This window comes from Myiozetetes cayanensis, unplaced genomic scaffold (assembly GCF_022539395.1).
Source record: "Myiozetetes cayanensis isolate MyiCay16 unplaced genomic scaffold, myiCay2020 scf4, whole genome shotgun sequence".
Lineage (NCBI taxonomy): Eukaryota > Metazoa > Chordata > Aves > Passeriformes > Tyrannidae > Myiozetetes > Myiozetetes cayanensis.
In genome coordinates, this window is record NW_026087631.1 from 915,358 (window position 1) to 938,964 (window position 23,607).

Genomic DNA, 23,607 nt, shown 5'->3' on the forward strand with positions numbered 1-23,607 from the left:
TTTTTTTTTGTTTTTTTTTTTTTTTTAAGAGCAGTCCCTCTTGCACAGAACCAGGCTGTTCAATCAAAGCCTTATCTGTTATATTTCTGTCTTTCTCTTCTGTTTAGCGCATTCACCAACAAGAGAAAAGGGGGTAAAGCAATGGAGGCTTTGACCTGCAGCTGTAACACAATACTTTCGCACAGCCCTGTCGACCCCTGACATAAATTTTACACCGCAGCTGGCATTTACACACTTAACATTACCATATGTATAGCCTACTCTGTGCTAATTATGCTAATCACCTGTCTAACTCTCTGCTGCGAAAAATGGTTGTATTTAGCAGTCCACTGCCTACCAATACAGCTTACTGTGTGGCTGAAATGTACATTCAGACGGCTCTGAATGGCAAGATTTTTCCACGTTGCTGGCTTCATTCAGACCACAGAAAAATTTATTCAAGTCAACTGGTTTCGGTACGCAACAAAAAAGTTACGAGAAAAAAGTGAGTGTGTTCCTGCCCTAACATTCTAAGCCTGCTTGCAAGCAAAATGATAAATCAATTGGTGTGGGAAACAAAAAGGGAAGAAAGATTTCTTTTGCAAGCCATGTGAAACTGTAGCCTATTTAAAAAAAAAAAAAAAAAAAGGGGAAAAAAAGAAAAAAAAGAAAAAAAAAGAAAAAAGGTCATCCTATTTCCCCAAATTTCTTGAAAGAGCCATTAATAGATATTTACACCTGATCACAATTCTCTCAAGTTGCTTTTATCTACAGTTGGAAGTCATACTAAACGTTTTAGCTTTTGTTTCTTGATCTTAATAATTTGCACTAGAATCTCATATTTTCTATTATCTACTGCTCAAACAGCATCAGCTTCTAAAGAGTGCTTCTCTTCTTTTCTGACTGTGGGAACCCTCCAAGAAGTCAGTGAAGACTGGTGTAAATGAAATCAGAATGAGGCCTGTGTTGAGAGACAAATAAGAAAAATGCACAGGAAGTACTCCCCAGGGGAACTGATGCAAGAAAGTACCTTCCTTAAGTAGTTATAGACTTCTTTTTACCATTACAGAAAAGGTAACTTAGAAAAAATTAAATTTGTAATGGATAAGGACTTTTTTAATGCTATCATAGTGTCAGCAGGAAGGGAGATTTTTAAGTGAGTTCCTAAAGCTCATCTTTCTCTGAGTATCTGAGTGAGTAGATTACACTGAGATCTGCCTGGGATTACACTCCTGTCACCATTTAAATACAGTTTATCACATAGAAGTATGACTCCTTTCCCCTCTGCACACACCCAAGGAAGCTATGGCAATTCACAGATTTGTCAGATAACCAAAATGTAAATCTGATTATAGCATCATCCTTGGCAATTTCCTTTCAGGTCAGATTTGTGGAAATCTCCTTTCAATTAGCTTTAAATGTTATGAAATTACATGTTCATACACCAAGTGGAAAAATAATAATATACAAAAACATATAATAAGCCTCCTCATTACCTTTGTGTAAATAAATAAATAAAACTACCCAGGTAAGCAGGCTATAAGGTGAATCATTGTTAATATTCTGCAAAGAGTATTTAACTGAAAACAAGAACAGCTCAACAATGTTTATTCTCAGAAGGTGCATACCCAGTCACAGCATGAGGTCAAGAAGAAGTCTATGCCTCTGCCTTCCCTACTTCCCATCCTTTGTCCACTCTGCTTCTATGTGCACAGTACTGCTGTTGATAGTAAGGTAAAGTAACAGGTTTTGCCTGTCAGCAATGGCCTTTACTTTAATATTTTAGTTATTGCATTGCCTGTTTGACTAAATTACGCAGCCTCAGCCAAGACCCATCTTGCTTTCTAGCATCTCAGTTTCAATTCCCTGCCAGTCCAAAGCACTAATTTATCTGTGTTCTTTCAGCTTCAAAATACTGGTTGTGCAGCCAAAAACACAAATAACACTACAACTACTGTTTATTTCAGAGTGTGTTTTCCCCTTTTTTTTTTTTTTTTTTTTTTTTTTTTTTTTTTTTTTTTGACTAGAAGATGGACCACCCTGCTCTCATGGCACAGAACACTATTTACATTGCAATACTTGACTGTGTAATACATCTGGCATTTTTGGGCAGGATTCCTGAGCTGGGGGCCAGAAGCCCTTAAGCAATGATTTAACAGGGAAAAAAAAAATCATACAACTTGACTCAACAGTGCTCATTTCTAGTTTGCTGCACTTAATTTCTGATTAGTGACCGAAAAGCAGAAATGCAACATAGTGGTAAACAAGAGAACACTGTTTCTTTTAATTTATCTCACTGTTAGTAAAAGAAGACTGTACTACAGTTTTAGGGCTCAGTTCCAGCTCCGCGTATGTGGGTGTACAATACTGCACATGTGCTTGCACGTGAGCAAAATACAGATGTTTCAAATACACAATTATTACTTGTATACTTGAAGCTGGAATTAAGTTCAGTACAATTCTCTAAAGAAGCAGCACCTTTGCAGAAGGAGTCAGGTGATGGTTCTGTTCATTCCCCGACCTCTTATATATTTTGCTCAAGCACTGAAATTAACTAAGTTTTCCAAAACCAAGCAGAAGTTAAAGCCAAGCCATTCATTCTGGAAACCAAAATTAAAGTTCTCCATACATCAAAGTATCTCTTTGGTCAGCAGTTTCCACGAAGGACTTTTTACCTCATGGAAGTACTACTTTTGCCAAAATCAGGATGTTTACAGAAACTGAGGCGATAGTGAATGAACATCACAGAGCAAAACCAAGATAAAGTAAATTGTATTTACAGATATTAAACCAAGTTTAGACAGCAAAAAACGAGTTAAGAAAAACACTTTATTTTTAAATTCTGGATTAAAAGCCCAGCTGGTTTAAGCACAGTGCTAATAACACCAAGGTCACCGGTTCAACTCCCGTACAAGCCATTCACTTAAAAGTTGGACTTGATGATCCTAGTGGGTCCTTTCCAACTCAGAATATTCTGTGAATTATCTATGATTCTCTTACTCCTTGCAACTCCACTCCACCTATTTCTAGTACAATGTACAATGAAAAATTATTCTAAGTCAAGAGTCCCTCAATGTTAATTGAACATAAGGGTGAACATAATTTATTGTAGATGGTATCCATCAGTCATACTTAGCACAATCTGAGTGGATTATAAAAATAGCACAGATTATGCGAAACGGGAGCAAAATATTTTCCCATTCTCCTTAAGTTCATGGGCACAGAAATGAAGAGGCCATTATAAGATGGCATGCATTCTCACACAGAAATCATACTTTAAAGCAACGAGTTTTCTGTAATGAGGCACCATCTCAGCAATCTGCCGCTCCAGTAAAGCATCACCATTAGAAAGTGATACAGTTTCTGTCAGTATTAATGAAAGCTGTGCATCTTTCTGAATTCTGATAGGTGACTACATTTCTTATTGTATAACTGTCACTTAGACCTTGACAAGTTTTATTGATTTCTTCAGGTTTTCTCATGAAGAGTAACTCACAAACGTAAAAGGGTAAAGACCTCCTGCATACTACAAAGCAGGAAAGATTAGAGAAATTAAAAGCAGTAAAGGCATTTTGAAGATAAATAAAGATGACTGACAAAATATATGTAACTCTACAGTAGATACAAAAAAGAATGAACTTCTGGTAAAATTCTGCACTCCCAATCCTGCTGAACTCCAAAAAAGAGCAGGTAGAACCATGTATATTTACACCATCATCTCTAGACAGAAAAACCACTGTGCAAATGCTCCAAGACTGAACCTCACTCTATATACAGGAGAAAACACCTGACAAGTAACAGCTCTACAAAATCTAAAACCAAAATGCTGTTCTAAACAATCAGAATATTCTTAAAAAGCTTGCTGTGGGGCAGAAAACTTTACAAGCATGGTTTTACCTGAGCGCTTACAGGCTGAAGCTGGCAATTCACTGTTAAGTTAAAAAGGTTGTGCATAAAAGTAGCTGAGTGTGAAAATGAGAACATGTTCCATCAGACCCCAAAAGCAAAGCAGTTGCAGACACATTAAACCAAGCATCCTAGTGGACACAGCTCCAATAGGTCATGGGGAGGTCAGCTTTGAAGGGAAAATCCAAACGAAATATAAACATGGCATCGTGGAAACCAGACAAATCTCCCATAGCTTTGTCCAGCCAGCACTAATCTAGGCATCAGCTGTGGTGCATAACCTAAACAAAGGGATCAGTCGGTTCATACATCTGGAAGCTGTCATATTTTGGAGAGTCCTAATAGTTATGTGTAAGTGAAACATCCACTTGCCTGCAACAGTCTTTAAATTTGTTGAGTGGTCAAGAACTGTTTCATGCATATGCTACACAGTATTACGACCTTCTGGGGAACAACCACAAATATTATTTAATGACAGGACTTGGACCATCTCTTCCCACAGAAGAAAAAAGAAGTCATGAAAGTCAGGGTGAGGAGCTCAGGTTTTCCTTAATGCATTGAATGCTAAAAGCAAGCTTGAGTGCCCATGGCTTTTAGCATTGTTCTTTTCTGAACCCACGGTCTGCTGAGGAATAACAAGAAAGGAAGGTCCACTCTCTACAAAATAAAAAACCAAACAAGCCCCAGATCATTTGGCAGGTGACAGGAGCTTGTAGTAGACCTCAACCTCTCACCACCACCTCTGCACAGCACAACTTAAGCAGCAGCCAGCCCTACAGCTGAGTTAGCTCTTCTGCTTGCCTGTGCTTCTCCTGTTCCTGCTCAACAACACTGACATGGGGAACAACAACAAAGCAATGTTGCTTTCAGCTAGTTTATTTCACTCCAGGACTTCTGGACCAAAATCTGCAAGCTCTCCAGAACTACAGAAATGCCTTCACACCCTGTTCACAAGCAGCAAAATCCCCAGAGTACAAGATGACACTCAAAACTCAGAAGAGAGGGAGAGTGCAATGGCACAGCCAAGGTGCTGCCCTGCCTAAATACACATTTAAAAAGAAGGAAACAGACCCTTCCAAACAAGGATCTGGAGGGCACATTCTGTCAAGGACATGGGCAATAGCGTGTTAAGTTTGGAAATAATAACGAAGATTAATTTTCTCCAGCCTTGAGTAAATGAAATGCCTCTGAAGGCTGAAAGGCAGAGAGAACCATGCAACCATGCAGTTATACCTTAGGGCATGCCGGTTCTACAGGAGGAGCTTCTCCTCTTTCCCCTCCCTGAAGAGGTAACACGTGGGCACACTGTTATGTCTGCTGTGACTTCCTTTCACACATGGGTAAGGCCTGGCCACACTAAAGTCATTCCAAGTTCTGCCACCACATTCAGCGAGTTCAGGATTTCACCCTTTACCTTCTCAATGACCAAAGAATGGTCACAGGCAGTATCTTCATTACACTCTTACAGATAAACCAGGATTTTTATGCATTGAAGCTGCAGGTTTTTTTACGAACAAGCTTTTCAGCAAGGAGCATCAACTCCAAGCAGTGACGTCAAGACAGAATTTAACAGAGATTCCCACTGACTTTGAATTTCATAGCAGTCTCCTGAAAGATGACAATCAACTATCCATGTAACTACAACCTTGAAACATCTTTTCTTAACAACTTTCAATACATGCAGACACAGGGAGTTTGAATTGACCGGAACATAACACCCACTGCACTGATGTTTTCATTCACAAATACCATGTAAAGCCTAAATATAAGAATTTGATGTGATTTTTCGAAACAGTAGCATGGACTGAAACACTTTTGCACTTTCATCAGTAAGCATTAAAAAGAGCATGTTACCCAGATGACTGTCCTTCAGCTACCATGTGGAAACACTACTGCCACTTCCCCATTTGAAAAAAAAAACACATAATAAATAATCACATCTAAGTCAAACAAAACAGTGGCTTGGAAATTTTCCAGGTAAGCACCTTTCAATGAACTTTCAATAGGCACTGAGGAATGCAACACAGTGCAACACAGTATTCAGGGATAAGTAAGCTCTTATGTCACCTGACTCATGAGAAACTAATTGAAGTTGGTGATGTGACCGGAGACAATGTCCCTGACTGACACACAGCCTGCAAAACCCCACCACAGATTCAACATCACAGCAACTTCTGCTCTTCTGCCATCTCTGCTACACTGATGTGGTGATGCAGGAGCAAGCATGTCTCAAACAGTACCGCTCCCGTCCACAACCACACATGTTTGTGGGAGGGTGGAGTTGTACCTGACTGGGTCAATTCCTGCTAACTGCATTCAAACCCAACATGTTGCTTCAGCCCATTGACATAAATTTGTCTCCCTGAAACAACAAACTCACACAGATCTGTTCTCTTACTATTCTTTTTTTTGTTTCTCCAAAGTCTACTAGTGTAAAGTTAACTGATGCCTTAGGCAGAACTTAAGAACAACTTTCCTCTCCACCTGCACTTAATCTTGCTGGGTTAAGAAAACTGAGAATCTATGGAAATAATACTGGTTCCTGCATCACTCACACACTTTCCTCATTTTCACCTCATTCTTATGTTGCATGGGTAGATTAACATATTTTAAGACAGGTCAGCCATAAATACTACAGTAGAGTAACCTGATTTTTGCCCCCTTAAAGGAAACAGTATTACACATAGCTCAAATTTTGACTTACAAAGTGTTTCTGTGGTGCCCACTCAATCCTAATTCACTAACAGTTAAAACACACTCTGGTCCACATACCTGAACTAAACTATGTAGTTATCAAGGCTTTTCTTTTTTCCCCTGCAGGATGCCCCACCTATTCATATCACACACCCTCTTCCTTCAAACTGGCTTAAAGAAGGGGCTCTGCGTGTTAGAGCTCAGTTCAAGCTCACAAATCTTCACAAAGCTTTGTGAAGGGGGCTACTTAAAGAGGGAGAAGTTTGACTGAGCTACAGCTAGTGCAAAAAGTGCAGAAAGCAAGAAAGGAAGGAAAGAACAGCATGATCCTTGACCTCTTAAAGAAGGCAGAGTAATGAAAAAAGCGAGGAGAAAAAAAATCCCAAGACAACGGTAACATGAAACGAATTATAACAGTAGAAGACTAGAACATCTCTCCCACTATAGGCTGCTCCAATTAACATCATTTATGGCATTGCAGTAGCCAAATTTCAAGCTCCACTTAACAGAACCTTTTCTGGAGCCACAAAACTACCTTCTTTCAGAAGCAGAGGCTGTGAATTTATATGTCTGACTGCTGTTGACACACAGGGTCTTAAGAGTGCCTATTAAGAGTGGTAGCAAAAGAAAATGACCAGTTGTAAGCATGATTTCTTTTCCACCCAGACAACTCTCTAGTTATGAATGGATGATTCTAAAAGCACATCTGTGTCCAACAAAATTCAGTCACCGAGGAAATCAGTGCAAAGCCTTTTTTTTTTTTTTTCTCCCAGGGTATACAATACATAAAGATGCTAAACAGTCTCTGCAACTCCAGGATGCACGAACACCCACATAGAGCAGTTCAACCAAAGCTGAGTGGCTGGGAATAACACAACCTCCATTCAAATGCCAGCCCAGAATCTGTCTGCCCAAGAAACTAAAACAATCCCCTCCACAAGCAAGGTATGCACATGGGGATGACAGATCTGCTAATGTGCTGAGGGTAGCAGGTATGTGTTCCAGTCAAAGACAGCTCAGAGCAAGTCTACTAGAAAGGAGCATGGACCAAGAGCATACTGTGGGACACAGTAATAGCTGAACTATTCTGAACAGCAGCCAGAGGAGAACTGTGTTTAAAAGAAAGCCCCCCAAACCAAAAACCTTCTCCACAACACTGTCAGAAACAATCTAACAGGAAAGTCACTTTGGTATCAGGAGCCTCAAAAGGCCAAGAATGCTGATACAAATTCTGAAGGAGGAAAACTACTACAAAAAGTCTGAAAGAATGGTATTTTGGAGATCTGTTTTTCTTTTTCTCTCTGAAAGTCTGCCCAACAGGTGGGTTTCTAAACTGCTTATGTAAATATTTTAAATATATTAACTGCAGGCCCAGATTACTAATCACTTATCTTTGTCTTAAAACTCATTCAAAGTTTACTTCACTGTTTGTTAACTAATTGTGCTATGGTTTTAAAGAAACCACTTAATATAGCACTGAAGTTTGCTGGAAGTATGTTCCATCCTCCATGGTATTCAGAAATTCATCACATAAAATCAGTTTCTGTAAGTAAACACCACCAATTTATTCAGCAACAATAACTGTAAAATGTTTCATTAGCAAATCAAAACTGTTACTTGAAATATATTTCAAGTAACCTGTGATTCTACACAGCACTTACAGGACAATGAAGGGATCGGGCCCAGCCAACATGGGCTTGTGAAAGGCAGGTCCTGCTTGACCAACCCAATCTCCCTCTGACAGGGTGACTCATTTAGTGGGTGAGAGAAGGGCTGTGGGTATTGTCTACCTGAACTTTAATGATGCCTTTGACACTGCTTCCTACAGCACTGTCCTGGAGACACTGGCTGCTCGTGGCTCGGATGGGGGCATGTTCGCTGGCTCACAAGGTGAAGTGCTGGCTCCTGCCCTTCTGCCACAACAGCCCCATTCAGCACTACAGGACTGGGGGAGAGAGACTGGAAAGCATCACAGCGGGAAACAACCTGGGGCAACAGAGGCTGAACATGAGCCAACAGTGTGCCCAGGTGGCCAAGGCCACTGCCATCCTGACTTGTATCACAACAGTGTGGCCAGGGAAGTGATTGTTCCCCTGTACTCGGCACTGGTGAGGCTGCACCTCAATTCCCGCTCCCAGTTTTTGGGCCCCTCACTTCAAGATGGACACTGAGGTGCTGGAGTGTGTTCAGAGAGGGGCAGTGGAGCTGATGGAGGGTCTGCAGCACAAGTCTCATGAGGAGCAGCTGGGGGAGCTGGGGTTGTTCAGCCCAGAGAAAAGGAGGCTCAAGGTGACCTACAACTCTCGACAACCACCTGAAAGGAGGCTGCAGGCAACAAGTGACAGGATGAGAGGAAATGGCCCGAAGTTACTCCAGGACAGGTTTAGATTGGGTAGTACGAAGTACTTCACAATGCCAAGCACTGGAACAGGCTGCCCTGGGAACTGGTCGAATTGCCATCCCTGGAGGTATCTAAAAGATGTGTAGAGGTGGCACTTAGGGACGTGGTTCAGTGGTGAACACAGCGGTGCTGGGTTACCCGTTGGACTTGATGATATTCCAACTTAGACAATTCTGTGATTCTGTATTTCCCCAGTATTGCCCAGTTCATTCAAACTCTCAGTAAACAAAAGGTAAAGACTAAAGTAAGACAACTATTTTAATAAACAGAACAATTCATTCACTGCTTCTACGCTAAGAAACCTTGACCTAAAGAGCCCCTTAGGATAATAACCTCCATGGAGAGTATTTTAAACCTGCTAGGATCAGTTGCAAACAAGTACAGAAAAACAGGTTTGGTCACTGCTTTGCACTTCTGCATAGAAAGAACAGCATTTTCCATACTATCTCTTTCTATATCTGTTCTATTTCAAACTCTCACTCTGTACTGCTGTCTGTAGCTGTCTTTAGCAACAGAAACATGCAATTATTATTTGTTACATTTATCTGTGTAACACTGTGGCTCATGAGCAGAACTTTCACAAGCTCTCCATCAAGAAAGCCATTTTTAGTAAGCTTTTTTCTGTAGATAGTCATGTAGTGCTAGACTGGGGAACCAGATGTTAATTTAAATCAAATCTAGAATATTTTATTTCACCTTAATCTGTTAGCCTTGGTTTTGGGTTTTTTGTTGTGGTTTTGTTGGGGTTTTTTTCCCCAGCACAGAAATGCAAAAGTTTCTAAAAGGAAAATTGTAATATATTTTAATATTATTTTCAATTTGACATGAAAACTAAACTCAACAGACGTAAAGTTAAATATGTCAACTCTGTCAAACCAGCTGCATTATGAATTCATCTTGGCCATAAAGGCCTCACAGATCAATTTCAACCAGATTTTACACCAGGGATTTCCCCCCGCTCCCTAAAACAATGATGACATGAGAAAAGACCAGAGCAGCAACTGAGCTAAGCTAATATTTTACAAATCGTGTATTTTTTTCTTGGGACTTGCATTTTTACTGCTAGGCCAGTCACAGAGGCATCATCAGCAAATAACTTCTTGGTATTACAGGGCTACAACAAGCAGGTGGCATCAATGGAACAGGATCACCATTCTAAGTAAGTGAACGCCAGCAATACCAGAAAAATAAATGCCATGGAAGCATGCTGGATGGAACTGCAAGCACAGATCAATTCACCAAACAAAGAAAACCAGCGGGAAAACACCTAAGAGCAAAAATTGGCACGAGAAACTTCGCCACAACAACCTTACAAGGGCTCCGGGGGGGGAAAAAAAATGGAAAAAAACCAGGATTCACGATCATTTTCATCAGCATTTGAGGCACATCGGACTTACTGACCAGTACCAAGTCCAAATGCATATCTCTGCCTACAGACGGGACCCTGCACCGCCTGCTCTGTTCCTCGGGCAGATCTGCTGCCAGGCCCCGTCACATTTTGAGCTCCCGGGCTGCACTACACGGACCAGAGACACTTCAGCTGGTCACTTTCCACAGCAGCAGCGCTGGCAGTCCCTGAGCGCCCCGTGCAGCTCACCCCGAGCCCGCTCACCCCGAGCCCGCTCACCCCGAGCCCGCTCAGCCCGAGCCTGCTCACCCCGAGCCTGCTCACCCTGAGCCCGCTCACCCCGAGCCCGCTCACCCCGAGCCCGCTCACCCCGAGCCCGCTCACCCCGAGCCCGCTCACCCCGAGCCCGCACGGTGTGCGGGGCCGGGCGGTCCTGCCGGGGATGCCCGCGGGCAGCACAGCACCCTCAACAGGCACCCGCCCTGTCCGCGCCCAGCCATCGCCCCTCCACACACGCACACACACACACAGCGCTGTTTAGCCACGATTATTTATGCAGCCTTCCATATTAACTTTTATAAGCCAAGTTCTGCTGCAAGCGACTTTGACATAAACCTAGAACAGTAACTAGCTGCAGTCAAGGAACTCTGTTTTCACGTCGACCTGGTAGCTAATGGGGGAATGCGATGCTAAGTAAACAACTCCTCCCCAGATTAAAAAAAAAGAAAAAAAAAAAAAAAAAAAAAGGAAAACCCACCAAACACACACCTAAACCCAAGCCCCGGCAGCCTGGAGCCAAGCCTCTCAGCGCGGGGCGCCCCGCCCGGGCTCCGCTTCGCCTCCGCCGCCTTTCTTCCGGCCTTTTTTTTTTTTTTTTCTTTCTTTTTTCACCTCGTCCTCTCCCTGCTCTTTCTCATTTTCCTCTCCCCCTCCAGCGCTCCCCCCGCCGGACGCCGTCCCACACGCGGGACCACACACGGGGCCTGCCCCGCCCGCCGCGGCCCGGCGCACTCCAAAATGGCGGAGGGGGCGCCTGCCGGCAGCGCGGCCTGTGCCCGCGGATGGCGGGGCGCGGGGACCCGCCGCCCGCAGCTTCCCCGCACTGCGAGGCGGGATGCGGGCGAGATGCGGGCGGGCGCGGACGGGCTGTGCCGCCGCCCCGCCGCCCCGAGCGCGGCCCGGTCGCCGCGGCCCCCCGCGGGCCGACAAGTGGTAGGTGCCGCCCGCGGCCGCGCGGCCCGGCGCAGCGCCCGCCCCCGGCCCGGATCCGCTCCCCGCGCTTACCTTCCACCCACAGCTCCTCCACGTTGGTCTCCAGGTTGGCCGCCCGTAATCCTACAGCGAAAGCCCCAAATATCAGGAGGCCGACCACCAAAAACTTCCCGCAGTTTTTCTGAATGTAACAGCCCAGTTTAAACAACAGTCTCTGAAACTTTGCTCGCAGCCACAGCGGCGCTTTCCGTCCCGTCGCCTTCCCCTGCAAGGCAAGAAGAGGTCAGTAGTTGGGGGGCTGCGGCAGCCGCCAGAAGCGGGGGGAGCACCCCCAGCCCTCCCACGAGCGGGACAGCTCGTGCCCCTCGGGGCGCGGTCCCCGGGATGAAGGATGGAGTGCAGTGCATCAGCTCAAGCATCCTTCCAGCAGGGCCTTTGCCCCACAGCCCTGCCGAGCAGACACCCTCGGGCACATATGTAGGGACAAGATGTACCTGCTGGCAGCCATCCTTGCCCCACACCGACACCCGGGTTTGGGTGTGACAACACTGCTTCAGACCCCCGGGCCCTACCCTGTGCTGCCCACCACCACACTCTTCTCGTGCCCGAGGCGCCGCCAGCAGCTCAGGCTGCAAAGCATTCTCGCTGGCAGGACCCGTGGTTCCAGGGCAGAAGGAACCACTTCCGACGAACTTCTACAGCCACAAGAAAGAGAAGTCCCTTTTCCTGTTCTCCTTAGACCCCAGAAAGGCGGCGAGGAGGGAGGGGGAAGGGGAGGGAGGGAGGAGAGGGGAATTGTGTGACAGACTGCTAGTGGGCAGCAGTGGCCGTTTCCCCCATTCCCAGTTCCTAGCAGGGATTTGGTGCTGAGGCAGGACCCACGTGGTGAGCAGCGCTGTAAGGTCTGCAGTAATTCATTTCCATAGAGTTTGGAGACGCTGTGTGATCTGAATTAGGAAGTAGAGCAGCCATCTGTAAGTTACGACAATATTTGTGAACGGAAGAGGGCAGCCACATGGGTTTTTTTTTTTTTTTTCCTCCTCCTTTCCCTCTTCTTACAAAGCCTAGAAATCCGCTCCCTGAAGTGAAACCATCCCTGCAGCAATGCAGCTTTTGGAGATTGTTTACTTTGAACATTTTTTGGCCGGCGGAGATTGGCGGACGGGGCCGTCCCCCCGCCCCGCCCGGGCCGGCACCTCCAGCCCTCCGCGGGGACCGGCGCGGCAGGGTAAAGGTGGCAATTTGTTTACGGCCCTTGCTCCCCCTCCGATCGTGGGGCAGGGGAGAAAACCGCTGCCTTCTCTGCTGGGGGACCCCCCTCTCTCCGAAGGCAGTCGCCGTGTCAGCGCTCGGCGGAAAACTTCACAAAAGCCCAACTTCTGCCAAGAAACCGGCCGGCCAGGAGCGAGCGTTGCCGAGGTCGCAGGGAGCTACGAGGGGCTGGAGAGGCGGAAAGGAAGCGGAGAGGGAGAGGGGGAGCGGTAGAGCGGGCCTGGGGCTAGCCATGGGGAGGCCGGGAGCGAGCCGAGGTTGTCTCGGGAAGTTTTAACAGAAGAACTGCTCCGCAGCGCAGGTACGCACCGGGGCAGGCACAGGCGAGCAGAGAGAGAAGGAGGGCACTCTCTCCCGCACTGAAGAGTCACAGACGTCCCTCTCTTTTTCCCAGCATTTTATTGGTGGCCGTTTCGTTTCCATCTCCTCCTTCCACCCCCGCGAGAAAACACACCACCCCCCTCCTCCTCCCCCGCCGAAAAAGCAGCACTAGCACTAGCCTGTATCTCTGGAAAAAAAGAGGGAGAGATTGAATGCACCTTTGAAATCTGCTCCAAGGCGAACGCCGCATCGCAGTAGCTTGGCCGCTGCAGATACTCCCGGTCGGGCGCCGCGGCGCGCCGATTGCCTCCGGTCCTTCGCCGCCTCCCGCCGCCGCTCCTCGCCGCCCGGCCGGGGTGGCCTCCGCCGCCCGCGCTGCTGCTGGTCTCCGGCTCCGACGCGTTACCGGCCGAGGCCATGTTGCCGCCGCCGGAGGGACGGGGGAGCTGCCGCTGGCGCTGCCGCGGCGGGGCCCGGGGCCCCGGGGGCGCGGCGGGGCCGCGGGGGGCTGGCGGCGCTGCGGGCCGCGGGCTGGTGCTGCTGCTGCGGGGGCTGCTGCCGCCACTGCTGCCGCCGCCGCCGCCGCCGGGGCTGGGGCTGCTGCTGGGGCTGCTGCGGCGCGGCCGCCTCACGCGGGGCGCGGGGCGGCGGCTGCCGCGGCCGCTCCGGCCGAGTCGCTCCCCGCGCCTCCCATTGCCACATCGCGCGCGGACCCCGAGCTGCAGGCGGCCGCTCCCCGCGCCCGGCGAGGGCGGGCGGGCGGCCGGGCGCGACTCCCAGGCCCCCGGCCGCCGCCGCCGCCGCGCTGTGCTCCGCTCCCGTTGAAATCGCCTCCTCCGGCCGGCCGCCGCTGCCTCCGGGAAGCCGCTGTCCGCGGCGGCGCTCAGCGACGGCGGCGGGGCGGCGGCGCGGCGGGCCGCGGCTGCTCCTGCTGCTGCTGGGCTGCCTCGCCGCGCTGCACCATCCTGCCTCAGCGCCGGGGTGCTTCCCGCGGGCCGCGGAACCCCGCCGCGGCGGCGGGCGGGCGGCTGCCTGGCGCTCTCCCCCGGTGTGTGCGCGGCAGCACCGAGCTGCAGCCCCTCGGCTCCAGAGATGAGATGAAGAAGAAAAAAAGGACTCTCTCCATTTGGATAAAGAGGAGGGGGGGGGGAGGTGGGGGAGTATGAGTGGAGAGAGAGCGAGAGAGGGAGAGGGAGGAAAAAAAAAAAGGGGCTGAGAGCCCGCCCCCGGGGCTGTCAGATGGCTTGGGTTTCTGCGAGGCGATTGGCTCGGGGAGGGCAGAAATTACTCAGCAAACATGACTATTATTAGCTGCTTAGCAACAGCTCACCAAAGTAGAGGGACCACCCAGGCCGGCAACCCTTGTGTGTGCATCTCCAGCTTCAGGGGGAGCCTTAAAGAGATCCCGTCTTCTTTGCATGCAATACTTCCATTAAGGAATGCCTTCTCCCCCTTTCTTCTTCGTTTTCTTTTCAAGAAAGTTTTTTTTTTGGTTTCGGTTGATTTTTTTTTTCCCCCGTCCGAGATGCTTGCAGACAAATACACGCGCGCACTTTTCTCGCGATCGACATACAAAAATACATTTTTCCCTTTTTTAAAAGAAAGGGAGGGAAACGGGGGGAAAGCAGCACTAAGCGATTTCTAAAGGCCTTAAAAGAAAATCCTTTTAGAGGCACCTTGGCCTCGAGCTGCAACAAATACTGGGAGGTCCGAGCTGAATTCCCAGGCTTGCAGGAATAATGACAGGGTGGTAGATACTGCGGTAGAAAGTGCCAGATTTTTCTCCCTCTCTCTTTAACTAAAGAGGAGACTTAGTTTCTTGCAAGAAAACCACTCCATCCAGTTAGAAAAACACAATGAAAACTTAACACTTGAGGGTTTTAAAGCCGCGGTAGCTAGCCTGTTTCAACTTAGGTCTCATTCTTTAACTGAAACCTGAGGAAAGCCAATTTTAATACGTTTCTAGTGTAAAAGTCCATGAAACGCAGCCTGCCTGGCCGCGCTAAACATTTCTTGAACTACACGCGATTGTTTACTTTTTTGGCACCGCTCCTCCTCGTCTCTGTTCATTGAGAATCAGCCATTAATTTGCTGCCTTTGGAGCCGCGCGCACCCGCCCCCAGCCGCGGGGCTGCGCGCCCCGGCCCCCATTGCGGCTCCCCGCGGAGGCAGCCCCGGGCCCAGGCGGACCCCCGTGCGCAGCGGCGCGGGGGGCGGCGGCCCCTCCGCTCCCTGCCCCCCCAGAGGGGGGACACTCTGGGGGGCAGCTCTCCGCAAGGACGGCTGCTGCCTGCCCGCGGAGCTGGGGAAGTGGCAGAGTGGTGAGAGAATGTGGAGGAAAGGGGGGGTGCAGGCGGCCCCGAGGTGCGAGGAGCAGCCCGGGCAGCCCCGGTGCGGTGCCCAGCTCGCCACACCCGCCAGCACCGCGCACCTCTCCCTTCAGCCCCGCCGCACGTCTGCCTGGGGCAGCGGTCCTGGGCAAAAGCCCTGAGCCCCGGCTCGCTGCCAGCGGCCTCCTCCCCTCGGCGGGGCTGCCGGGGCCAGCAGCGGGGCCCCCCCGCCGGCACCGGGGCCGGGCAGCGACCCGGGGGCCGGGGCGGCGGCGGGACCGGCCGTGCACAGCATCGGTCTGTCCGTGAGACTGCCCGGGGGCACCTACGGGCAGGGCCTTTCCAGGGCCATAGCCACCGCTTAGGGGGTCCCGTTTCCCTGTGTCCCACCTCCGTTTTTCCCACCTGCCTCCTTGAAGGCCCTGCTCTGTGCTCCGCACAGCAGTGTCTCCAGGAGAGCTGCTGGGAGCAGCAAAGCTGTCATGCACGCACACGTAGGGTGCATACATATGGGAGAAGGAAAGCTGAAGCAGTTGGAGCTGGAGGCTCTTCTCTGTTGGAGGCTGAAACCTGCACCTAGGGTGGAGTCGGCCACCTCCGAGTTTCCACTTGGGAAAGTGACCATCTCGCTAAGAACTGATGTGAGAACTTCTGCATCCTCTCAACCTCACCATGTGTTAAGGGGGTAGCACAGCTGGTGAATGGAGAAAGAAGGGATGGGTGGAGAAGCATTTTGGTTCAGCCTCCTAGCTGGCTCCAAAACCGAGGAAGAGTGTCCCTTCAAGCACCTCGAGACCCCAGAGCTGCCCTGCGTGTTTCCTGCCTGCTAGGCTTCACACAGTAGCCTAGCACCCATTCCCACTCGTGATTCCAAAACTCGATCTGAAGACTCAGATTTAAGAAGCCCTGTCTTAATCTCCCTTCTCTCCCTGTGGTCTGGAGGGTTTTTTTTTCTTTTCTTTTTTTTAAAGCATACACAAGAGATTAATTACTGCAGAGATCTAATTGGTCTTGTTTCTGGGATGGGGGGTTGTGTGTTGTTTTTTGGTTGGTTTTTTTTTTCCCTTAAGGAAGAAGTGTCAGTGTAAAAGTCTCCACTTGGGTGGTCAGAGCAGTGACTGCCCCCAGTCTGCCTCATAGCTGATGCCTGTGTGCTACATTCCTGGCAATAATGTTCCTAATCAATCTGCCCTTATTCACATTTGTAAGCACTGCTGGCTGTGATATGCATGCCCTCAGTGTGCAACTGCTCCTCCACACCAAGGACTTTTTCCATCTTAAGCAACTCGAAGGGATCTCAACAGATTTCTTATCTAGGACTTGCTCTGTGGTGAAGGCCTAGGAAGGTGTCTCTTTATGCAGAGTGGCTGCAGTCTACAACCACCATTAATACCGGTTCCTTTCAATGACTGGAGAGCCCATGCTGGTGTACAAGAATCTCAGCTTTGACTTTGGTCATAGTGGCTCCATTTTTTAATACTCTGCTTTTTAGGTCACCTTTGTGTTCATAACCCCCAGTATGGCAGAGCTTCACACTTCCTCCAGCCAAGTGACTTATCAAATCCAACTGAAGTTAACAATGGGGAACTGGTATTTACAGTGATTCTACTTTAACACAGTTTTTATCATGTTGCTCATCATGTGTGGACACACCACCAAAAGCATTTGCACTGCTGGAGCACCTGATTATCCTATCCAGAAATAAAGCTCAGGCACTTTAGCTTCCTTTTGTAGGGCCACAAGAGAACTGACCATGGAAGAAGACAGACTTGTGGAAAAATAACTTGATTTTGCCTATTCCCTCAAATTTCTGCCTCTTACACAGGTTTCCATTGCACAAGGGCACAGGTCTGCCTCGACCCTGTGTTCCACCCGCACACCTGACACTGGCTTTGACATGAGATCACAGATGACTCTCCGTTTGCAGTCGCGGTGCCTGCTGGCCCCTCGGCCGGCGGGGCTGCCGTCGGGGGGCGGCGGTGCTCAGGGGGCTGCCGTCGGGGGGCGGCGGTGCTCAGGGGAGCGGCGGGGCTGCCGTCGGGGGGCGGCGGTACTCAGGGGCTGCCGTCGGGGGCGGCGGTACTCAGGGGGCTGCCGTCGGGGGCGGCGGTGCTCAGGAAGGCGGCAGGGCTGCCGTCGGGGGCGGCGGTGCTCAGGGGGCTGCGGTGCTCAGGGGCTGCCGTCGGGGGCGGCGGTGCTCAGGGGCCGGCGGGGCTGCCGTCGGGGGGCGGCGGTGCTCAGAGGGGCTGCGGTGCTCAGGGGGCTGCCGTCGGGGGGCAGCGGTGCTCAGAGGGGCTGCGGTGCTCAGGGGGCTGCTGTCGGGGGGCGGCGGTGCTCAGGGGGCGGCGGTGCTCAGGGGGCTGCCGTCGGGGGGCGGCGGTGCTCCGCGGGGGCCGCTCCGCAGGGCAGCGCCGCCGCGCAGCCCCGCGCCTGCAGGAGGAGGCGGGCGGCCTCTCCCCCTCCTCAGCCGTAGAAGAAAGGGAACTGCTCGAGCCAACTTGTCAAAATAATGCGGCTAATTACCCCTGATCTCCTTTAATGGAAAGCTGCTCTGCACGCCACAAAGGAGCAAATGAGGGATCTACAGCACCAACCCAGGAGTGCTGGCATTTTCTTCCGCGGAGGGCTGCGGGGAAATGTGCCTCCAGAGGAGGCTTCGGCGTTTCTGTGCTCCTCCCGCGCACAGCGGACTCCCAGGGGAGGGCGAGAGCTGTGGAGGGCAGCGCCGGGAGCAACAGCCCGATCCCTCCAAAACCCGGAGGACATCCCAGCTCTAGCACACCTTGTCATATTCCACGAGGGGCTTTAGCTCTATAAACCCAAGGCGTCTTCAAAACAGATTCTTTTCCTGGCAAAATGCCCTGCCACTTGCAGGACACTACTGTGCATTGAGAGGGGAAAGTTACACTGAACCATTTTTAGCCAGTCTGGACAACACCGGGTCTGTGTAAAGACAGCTCAAATCTTGCATGTGCCAGAAGGCAGGGCATTCACTTTCATGATCTCTGCCATCGGGCCTTGCAGAAAAAAAAGCTGAGCGACACAATCTCTTTGACCCACTGCTGGAGCAACAAATTTATTAGAGATATAGGCGTGAGAAATGAAAAGGAAGTAAAACAATTCAGGCTCATTGTATGTCTTTCTTTCATACTGCTAATCCGGTTTACACATCACGCCTACATGTCTCAATAGGGCTTTATATACTGTGGCAAAGGCAGAACAAAATAAAAGGTGTGTGAGTGTGCGTATGTGTGTGTGTGTGTGCATGTGTGTGTGAAATAAGGATAAAAACAGAGAACCCCAAGACATTTTAATTCAGAGTGGGCTGCCAGTTTTATATCTATGGGCTCTTGAAAGCAAATAGATTTTAAAGGGTTCCTTCCCCTTCCACTCCCTCCTAAGCATTACCATTTCTAAACAATACTATCCGCTGTCCAGATACAGTCTCATATTATAATCCAGACACACAATGACCCCAGTAGCGCTAACCAGAAATTAGATACAGACTGGTGCTGAAACAAGGTGCAACTCGCTAACCAGACGTGGTAAATGCTATGTGGTTAGGAGCTGGCAGATACCCACCTTGGCTTCAACACTTCTTTTAAAACCACCCGACGACATCAGACGTCTCCCCCATTCCCCTCCCCTCTTTTGCCTTCCCTAGGTCTACCTCCCATACTGGGGCTAAGGCAGTGGCCTGTCACTGAACAACCCCCCAGCCTGCAGCCCCTGGAAGCAGCGGGACAACGCACACGAGACAGATGACAGCAGCGCTGCACCGGCCCCGACGGTGCTCGGCACCGGCACACGCGGAGTTCCATCCTGAAGCCGGAGGCTGAAGCCACTGTTGACCTTACCCTAAGGCGGCCCCTGTCCCACAGAGCCTGGCCCCAGCGAGACTTCTGCTGCCCGCACGGCAGCTTGTTCGGACCAGAGCTCGCACAGGTGCCGAGATGCTGGGAGCGGGGCCCCGTCTGCAATTCCCTGCGGGACTGCAAAGAGTCCCCGCGGAGCCGCTTCCCACCCGCGGCCAGAGCCCCCCGCGCCTCCGGGCCGGAGCTCCGAGACACCACGGCCGAGCCGGGCGAGGGAGAGCATCGCCGGCCCCGGGGAGCCCCGCCGGGCCCTGCCCCGCGCCGACCCCCGCCCCGCCAGCCCCGCTCGGGCCGCTCCCGGGCGCGATGCCCCGGCACGGCGGAGGCCCCGCGCCCCCGACGGCTGTGCCGAGGCTCCCCCCACGCCCTCCCTGCGACACCGCCCCGGGCCGGGCCCTGTCGGCCGGGGCCCCCGGGGAGGCACCTACCATCGCTGCCCTTCCAGGAGCCGCCCGGGGGGAGCCGCGCCGGAGCTCTGCGTGCGCCCTCATTCACTGGTACTGACGGCATACATGGAACATCACTGTTGTCTTCCCCCGTCCTTCAACTCGTCTTTTTTTCACTCTCTTTCTTTCCCTCTTTTTCTTTCTCTCTTTCTCTCTTTTTCTCTTTCTTTTTCTCTTTCCCTCTTTAGTTCATCTTTTCCTTCCTTCCTTCCTTCCTTCCTTCCTTCCCCCTTCCCTTCCTCTTCCTTCCCTTCTCTCTCTCCTCCTGCTCCTGCCTTTTTTTTTTTTTTTTTTTAATGCCAAAGGAACTGAAAACGTAAAAAAAAAAAAAAAATAACCCTCCTAGGTTGCAGGCATTCTGCGGAGTGCTGGAAAGCCTCACAATTACATGCCTGTTTCTATTAAGCAGCTCCATCGTCCTCTATGTGGGTGGTCTGGCTCTCAATAGGCAGGACCTGTCAGGGTCACGTGACGGGCCCGCGAACGTTGCCCCTTTACAATAAACTTTTAGGGAAAAAAAAGCGAAGGAAGTGAGGAATGGAGAGCCCCGAGCCGCCACCCCCTCCCGGCCGCTCCCCCCGGCACGGCACTCCCGAGCGGGCGGGTCCCCCCAGCCCTGCCCTGCCCTGCCCTGCCCCGCCTGGGCTGTGGGCAGGAGGAGCGGGAGGTGCCAGGTGTGGTTTCCTCCTCAAAAGAAAAATAGGGTTGGATGTGCACGGAGAGGAGAGAGAAGCAGAGTTTCCTTCTGGCTGCAGCCGAGGCACCGCGTTTGGAGCCTGAAACGTCTGTGCCTGTCCGGCTCGTTTTTGGGTAGAAGTCATTAGAAAGCCAGCTTTCAGGTGAAGCGCTGCAATGCAAGAAAGGCAACTCCAGTGAACAATTCCTGAGGAGCACAATGATTTTCTTTTTAAAAGCGACGTTTTCTCGAATAGTTACAAAAAAGGATATATAAGCAGAAATTTATTGCTGCTTTTTTTAGGAGCTTGTGGTGGTTGGTACCAAGTCATGACAAGTGTTGCTCCTGAATAAGGAAGGGCACATTGCAAGGAATAAATTACCTGTCTTGGAAGACCTGTCACTCTTTGTTTATGGATGATGCTTTTCTCCTAGCCAGTCACGTTTGATTTGCTATTAGATTTGGAATCATCACAACATATTTGGAGAATAAAATATATTCTGTGTTGCTGTAGTCCTGTGTCCAAGTTGCCCAGATATTTCTGTCTGTGATATGTTCAGAAAATGTGCTTCGTGATTGGGTTCAGTGATTTCACATGACTTTTTTTGGATACTCTTTAGCCATATTTTATCTATATTGCTCCTGTTGGAGAATTCCAGTAATAGAAAATAATGTGTATGTTACAGTCATATGTTCACTATCAAGAATATAAAAACATTGTATAAGAGAAACTGTAAGGAAATATCTTGCGATCTGATTGCATTAAGCAGCCTAACTCCATATATATTATCTGCATAAAACCAGGTTATCCATCAAAACAATGAGTAAGAAGGACATTTTGTCTACAAAACTTATTTTTACATGGCAGAGGGGCTTGTGACAATGATAAATACTTGAAAGAGCATGGGAAAAGATAGGATTTTACAGGATTTTTAAAGAATACATGAAAAAACGGAAGGGAAACTGAGAAAACTAAACCAACGATGACTTTGCTGCCACAAACCAGACTTCCTCTCTTTAAGAAGCACTATGCCTCAGTGTTTCAGTTTTATCCTATTTTATTCCCCTTTGCTCCTCTATGGATAAAGACCATATTTCAATCCAATTCTGTATTTTCCTACTGAAGCCACTGCTGAAGGTCTTCAGCTCAAGCTATTTTGGTTGTAACTACAGGCAGTTCTGACAAGAAAACCATTTTGAACATGTGGCAAGGCCACCATGTGTTGCACCTCTGTTTGAGTCAGAGTTAAGGCAGAGAGTAGCTAAGGTTAAGGGAGCTCTCTCATAGTCTTGCTACGGCCAGGGCAGCCTCCTGCCTGGATGGCTGAATCCTGTAGCAGGTATCTGCAGGTCTGACACTAAGGTGAAGCAAGGTTTGTTTTGTTTTGTTTTGTTTGTTTGTTTGTTTTGTTTTTTTATGAAAAGAGTAGTCCCTTACTACTTCAGTGCTGACCCTCACTATCAAGAAGATGAGTGCCGAGTCCTCATCACCCAGTACTTTAAAAATGATGTGGTTTTCAGCTACAAGGGTGTTCCTTTCTGGAGCAGAAGGAGGAGAAAGGAGAGAGGGAAAAAGAAGACCCTGGCTGCTTTGCTTTTGTTTTTTGTAGAGAGGAAGCACAGCAGTCGATGTAAGTCTGGTAGTCCTTTGCTACTTGTATAGTGAACACCTTGCAGGTGTCTGGTGATACAAGAAACACTATGAAAAGAGATATTCAAATGCTAAAAAGTTCTCAAAAAAACCCCACCAAAACACCACAAAACAACAAAAAAAAACCCCAAAAAACCACTACCAAAAGTCTTAGATCATTTGCTCCCCTCTCTTTCTGAAGACAGGATTTGTTCATATGATATTCCTGGAAGATGGTCACCCAGTCTGGCTTTAAAGTCTCCTTCCACAGTTTTGCTTCTCAAACAGTGGGTTTGAGACAAGCCTACTGGTTCTGGCTGTTGGAAAGGTTTTTCCCAATATCTAACCCAAATTTAAGTTTCTATAGTTTAGACATATTGCTTCTTTTCCTTTTGAATGTGAACATCAAATTTATTTCCTTTTCTCATTACATAAAAAAAAGAAAATTAGATTGCCCAGGTCTTTCCTTGTCTTTAGTCTCTAGGCAATTCCTTCTACCTTTTTCCAGTGGCATATTTTCTAAGTGTCTAATTTGTGTTGTCTCTCTGTGGTGCTCCACAGCTGGTTCAAATGTTGTGGTATCAAGGCTCACACACAATACCTTTCCCACAGATGCTGGTGTGGAGTTTGCCTTATTTGCAGGTGTGATTTTTTTGTTTGCTTGTGCTCAGGATAGAATCCACTGTAATCCCCAGATCCCTTTCTACTTTATTCGTCCCTGAAATCTTTCCTTTAAGCATGTCTGTATGTCACTGAAAAACACTTCTGTTACACCTTAATCTATGATATTCAGCTTTAATGACTTATCTTTTTTTTTTTTAACTCTGCTTTTCTTTGTACCATAGTGCAATACAGTAAGCATTTGAGTAAAAATTTGGTCATCATTAATGAACACAGTAAATGTTTTCACCATACCTCTGTTGGGCCTTTTTAGAAAAAAAAATATGCCTGTTAATCTTGAAAGTGAACCCAAAATTCACTGACTGAATTAAAAGATACTGCTAAAAAGTTTTTGATGAAGAGTAGTACAAAGATTAATAAGTATAGGAGTCAGAAATTAGCCCATCTTTGGTAAGACCTCAGCAGTTCGGGATTTACATGGCTAATTCATTGAGTAACTAGGACTGATGGTTTAGTTCAGAATGTCACATCTAGGATAGAAGACCCAAGGTCATACCAAGGATTCCCACCATACCAACAGAAATGTAGACCTGAAGGCAGCTCTGCAGAAAATAAATAACTGGTCTCTAGGCTGCAGTTTCAGGCCATCCCTGGCTTGGTATGAGCTTAATAAACCCGAGAAACCTCTTAGGTCATCCCTGGGCTAATGGCCATCCTTGGGCTAAGAGGTTTCTCAGATTTATTGTGGTAATTAACCTGGCACATAAGGGTTCTGGTGTGTTCATGCAGGGAATGCAGAGGGAATGCAAGTGCCAGAAGACAGATCTTCTGTATGGTCTCCTCTCCTCCATCAGTCTCAAAAGCTGGAGCTCTGAAGTTCCGTATGTGTGTGCCAC

The 23,607-nt window shown here is 49.0% G+C and overlaps 1 protein-coding gene across 1 annotated transcript in view; it reads right to left on the reverse strand.

The window, feature by feature from the left end:
* LOC126647314 (protein patched homolog 1-like) overlaps positions 1–13,598 on the reverse strand; it is a 166,892-nt gene extending 153,294 nt beyond the window's left edge. Inside the window, 2 exon segments of the mRNA XM_050329444.1 lie at positions 11,613–11,805; positions 13,352–13,598. Of these exon segments, the coding sequence (XP_050185401.1) occupies positions 11,613–11,805; positions 13,352–13,552 (394 nt within the window). The 5' untranslated portion in view covers positions 13,553–13,598.
* Positions 13,599–23,607: the final 10,009 nt, after the last annotated feature.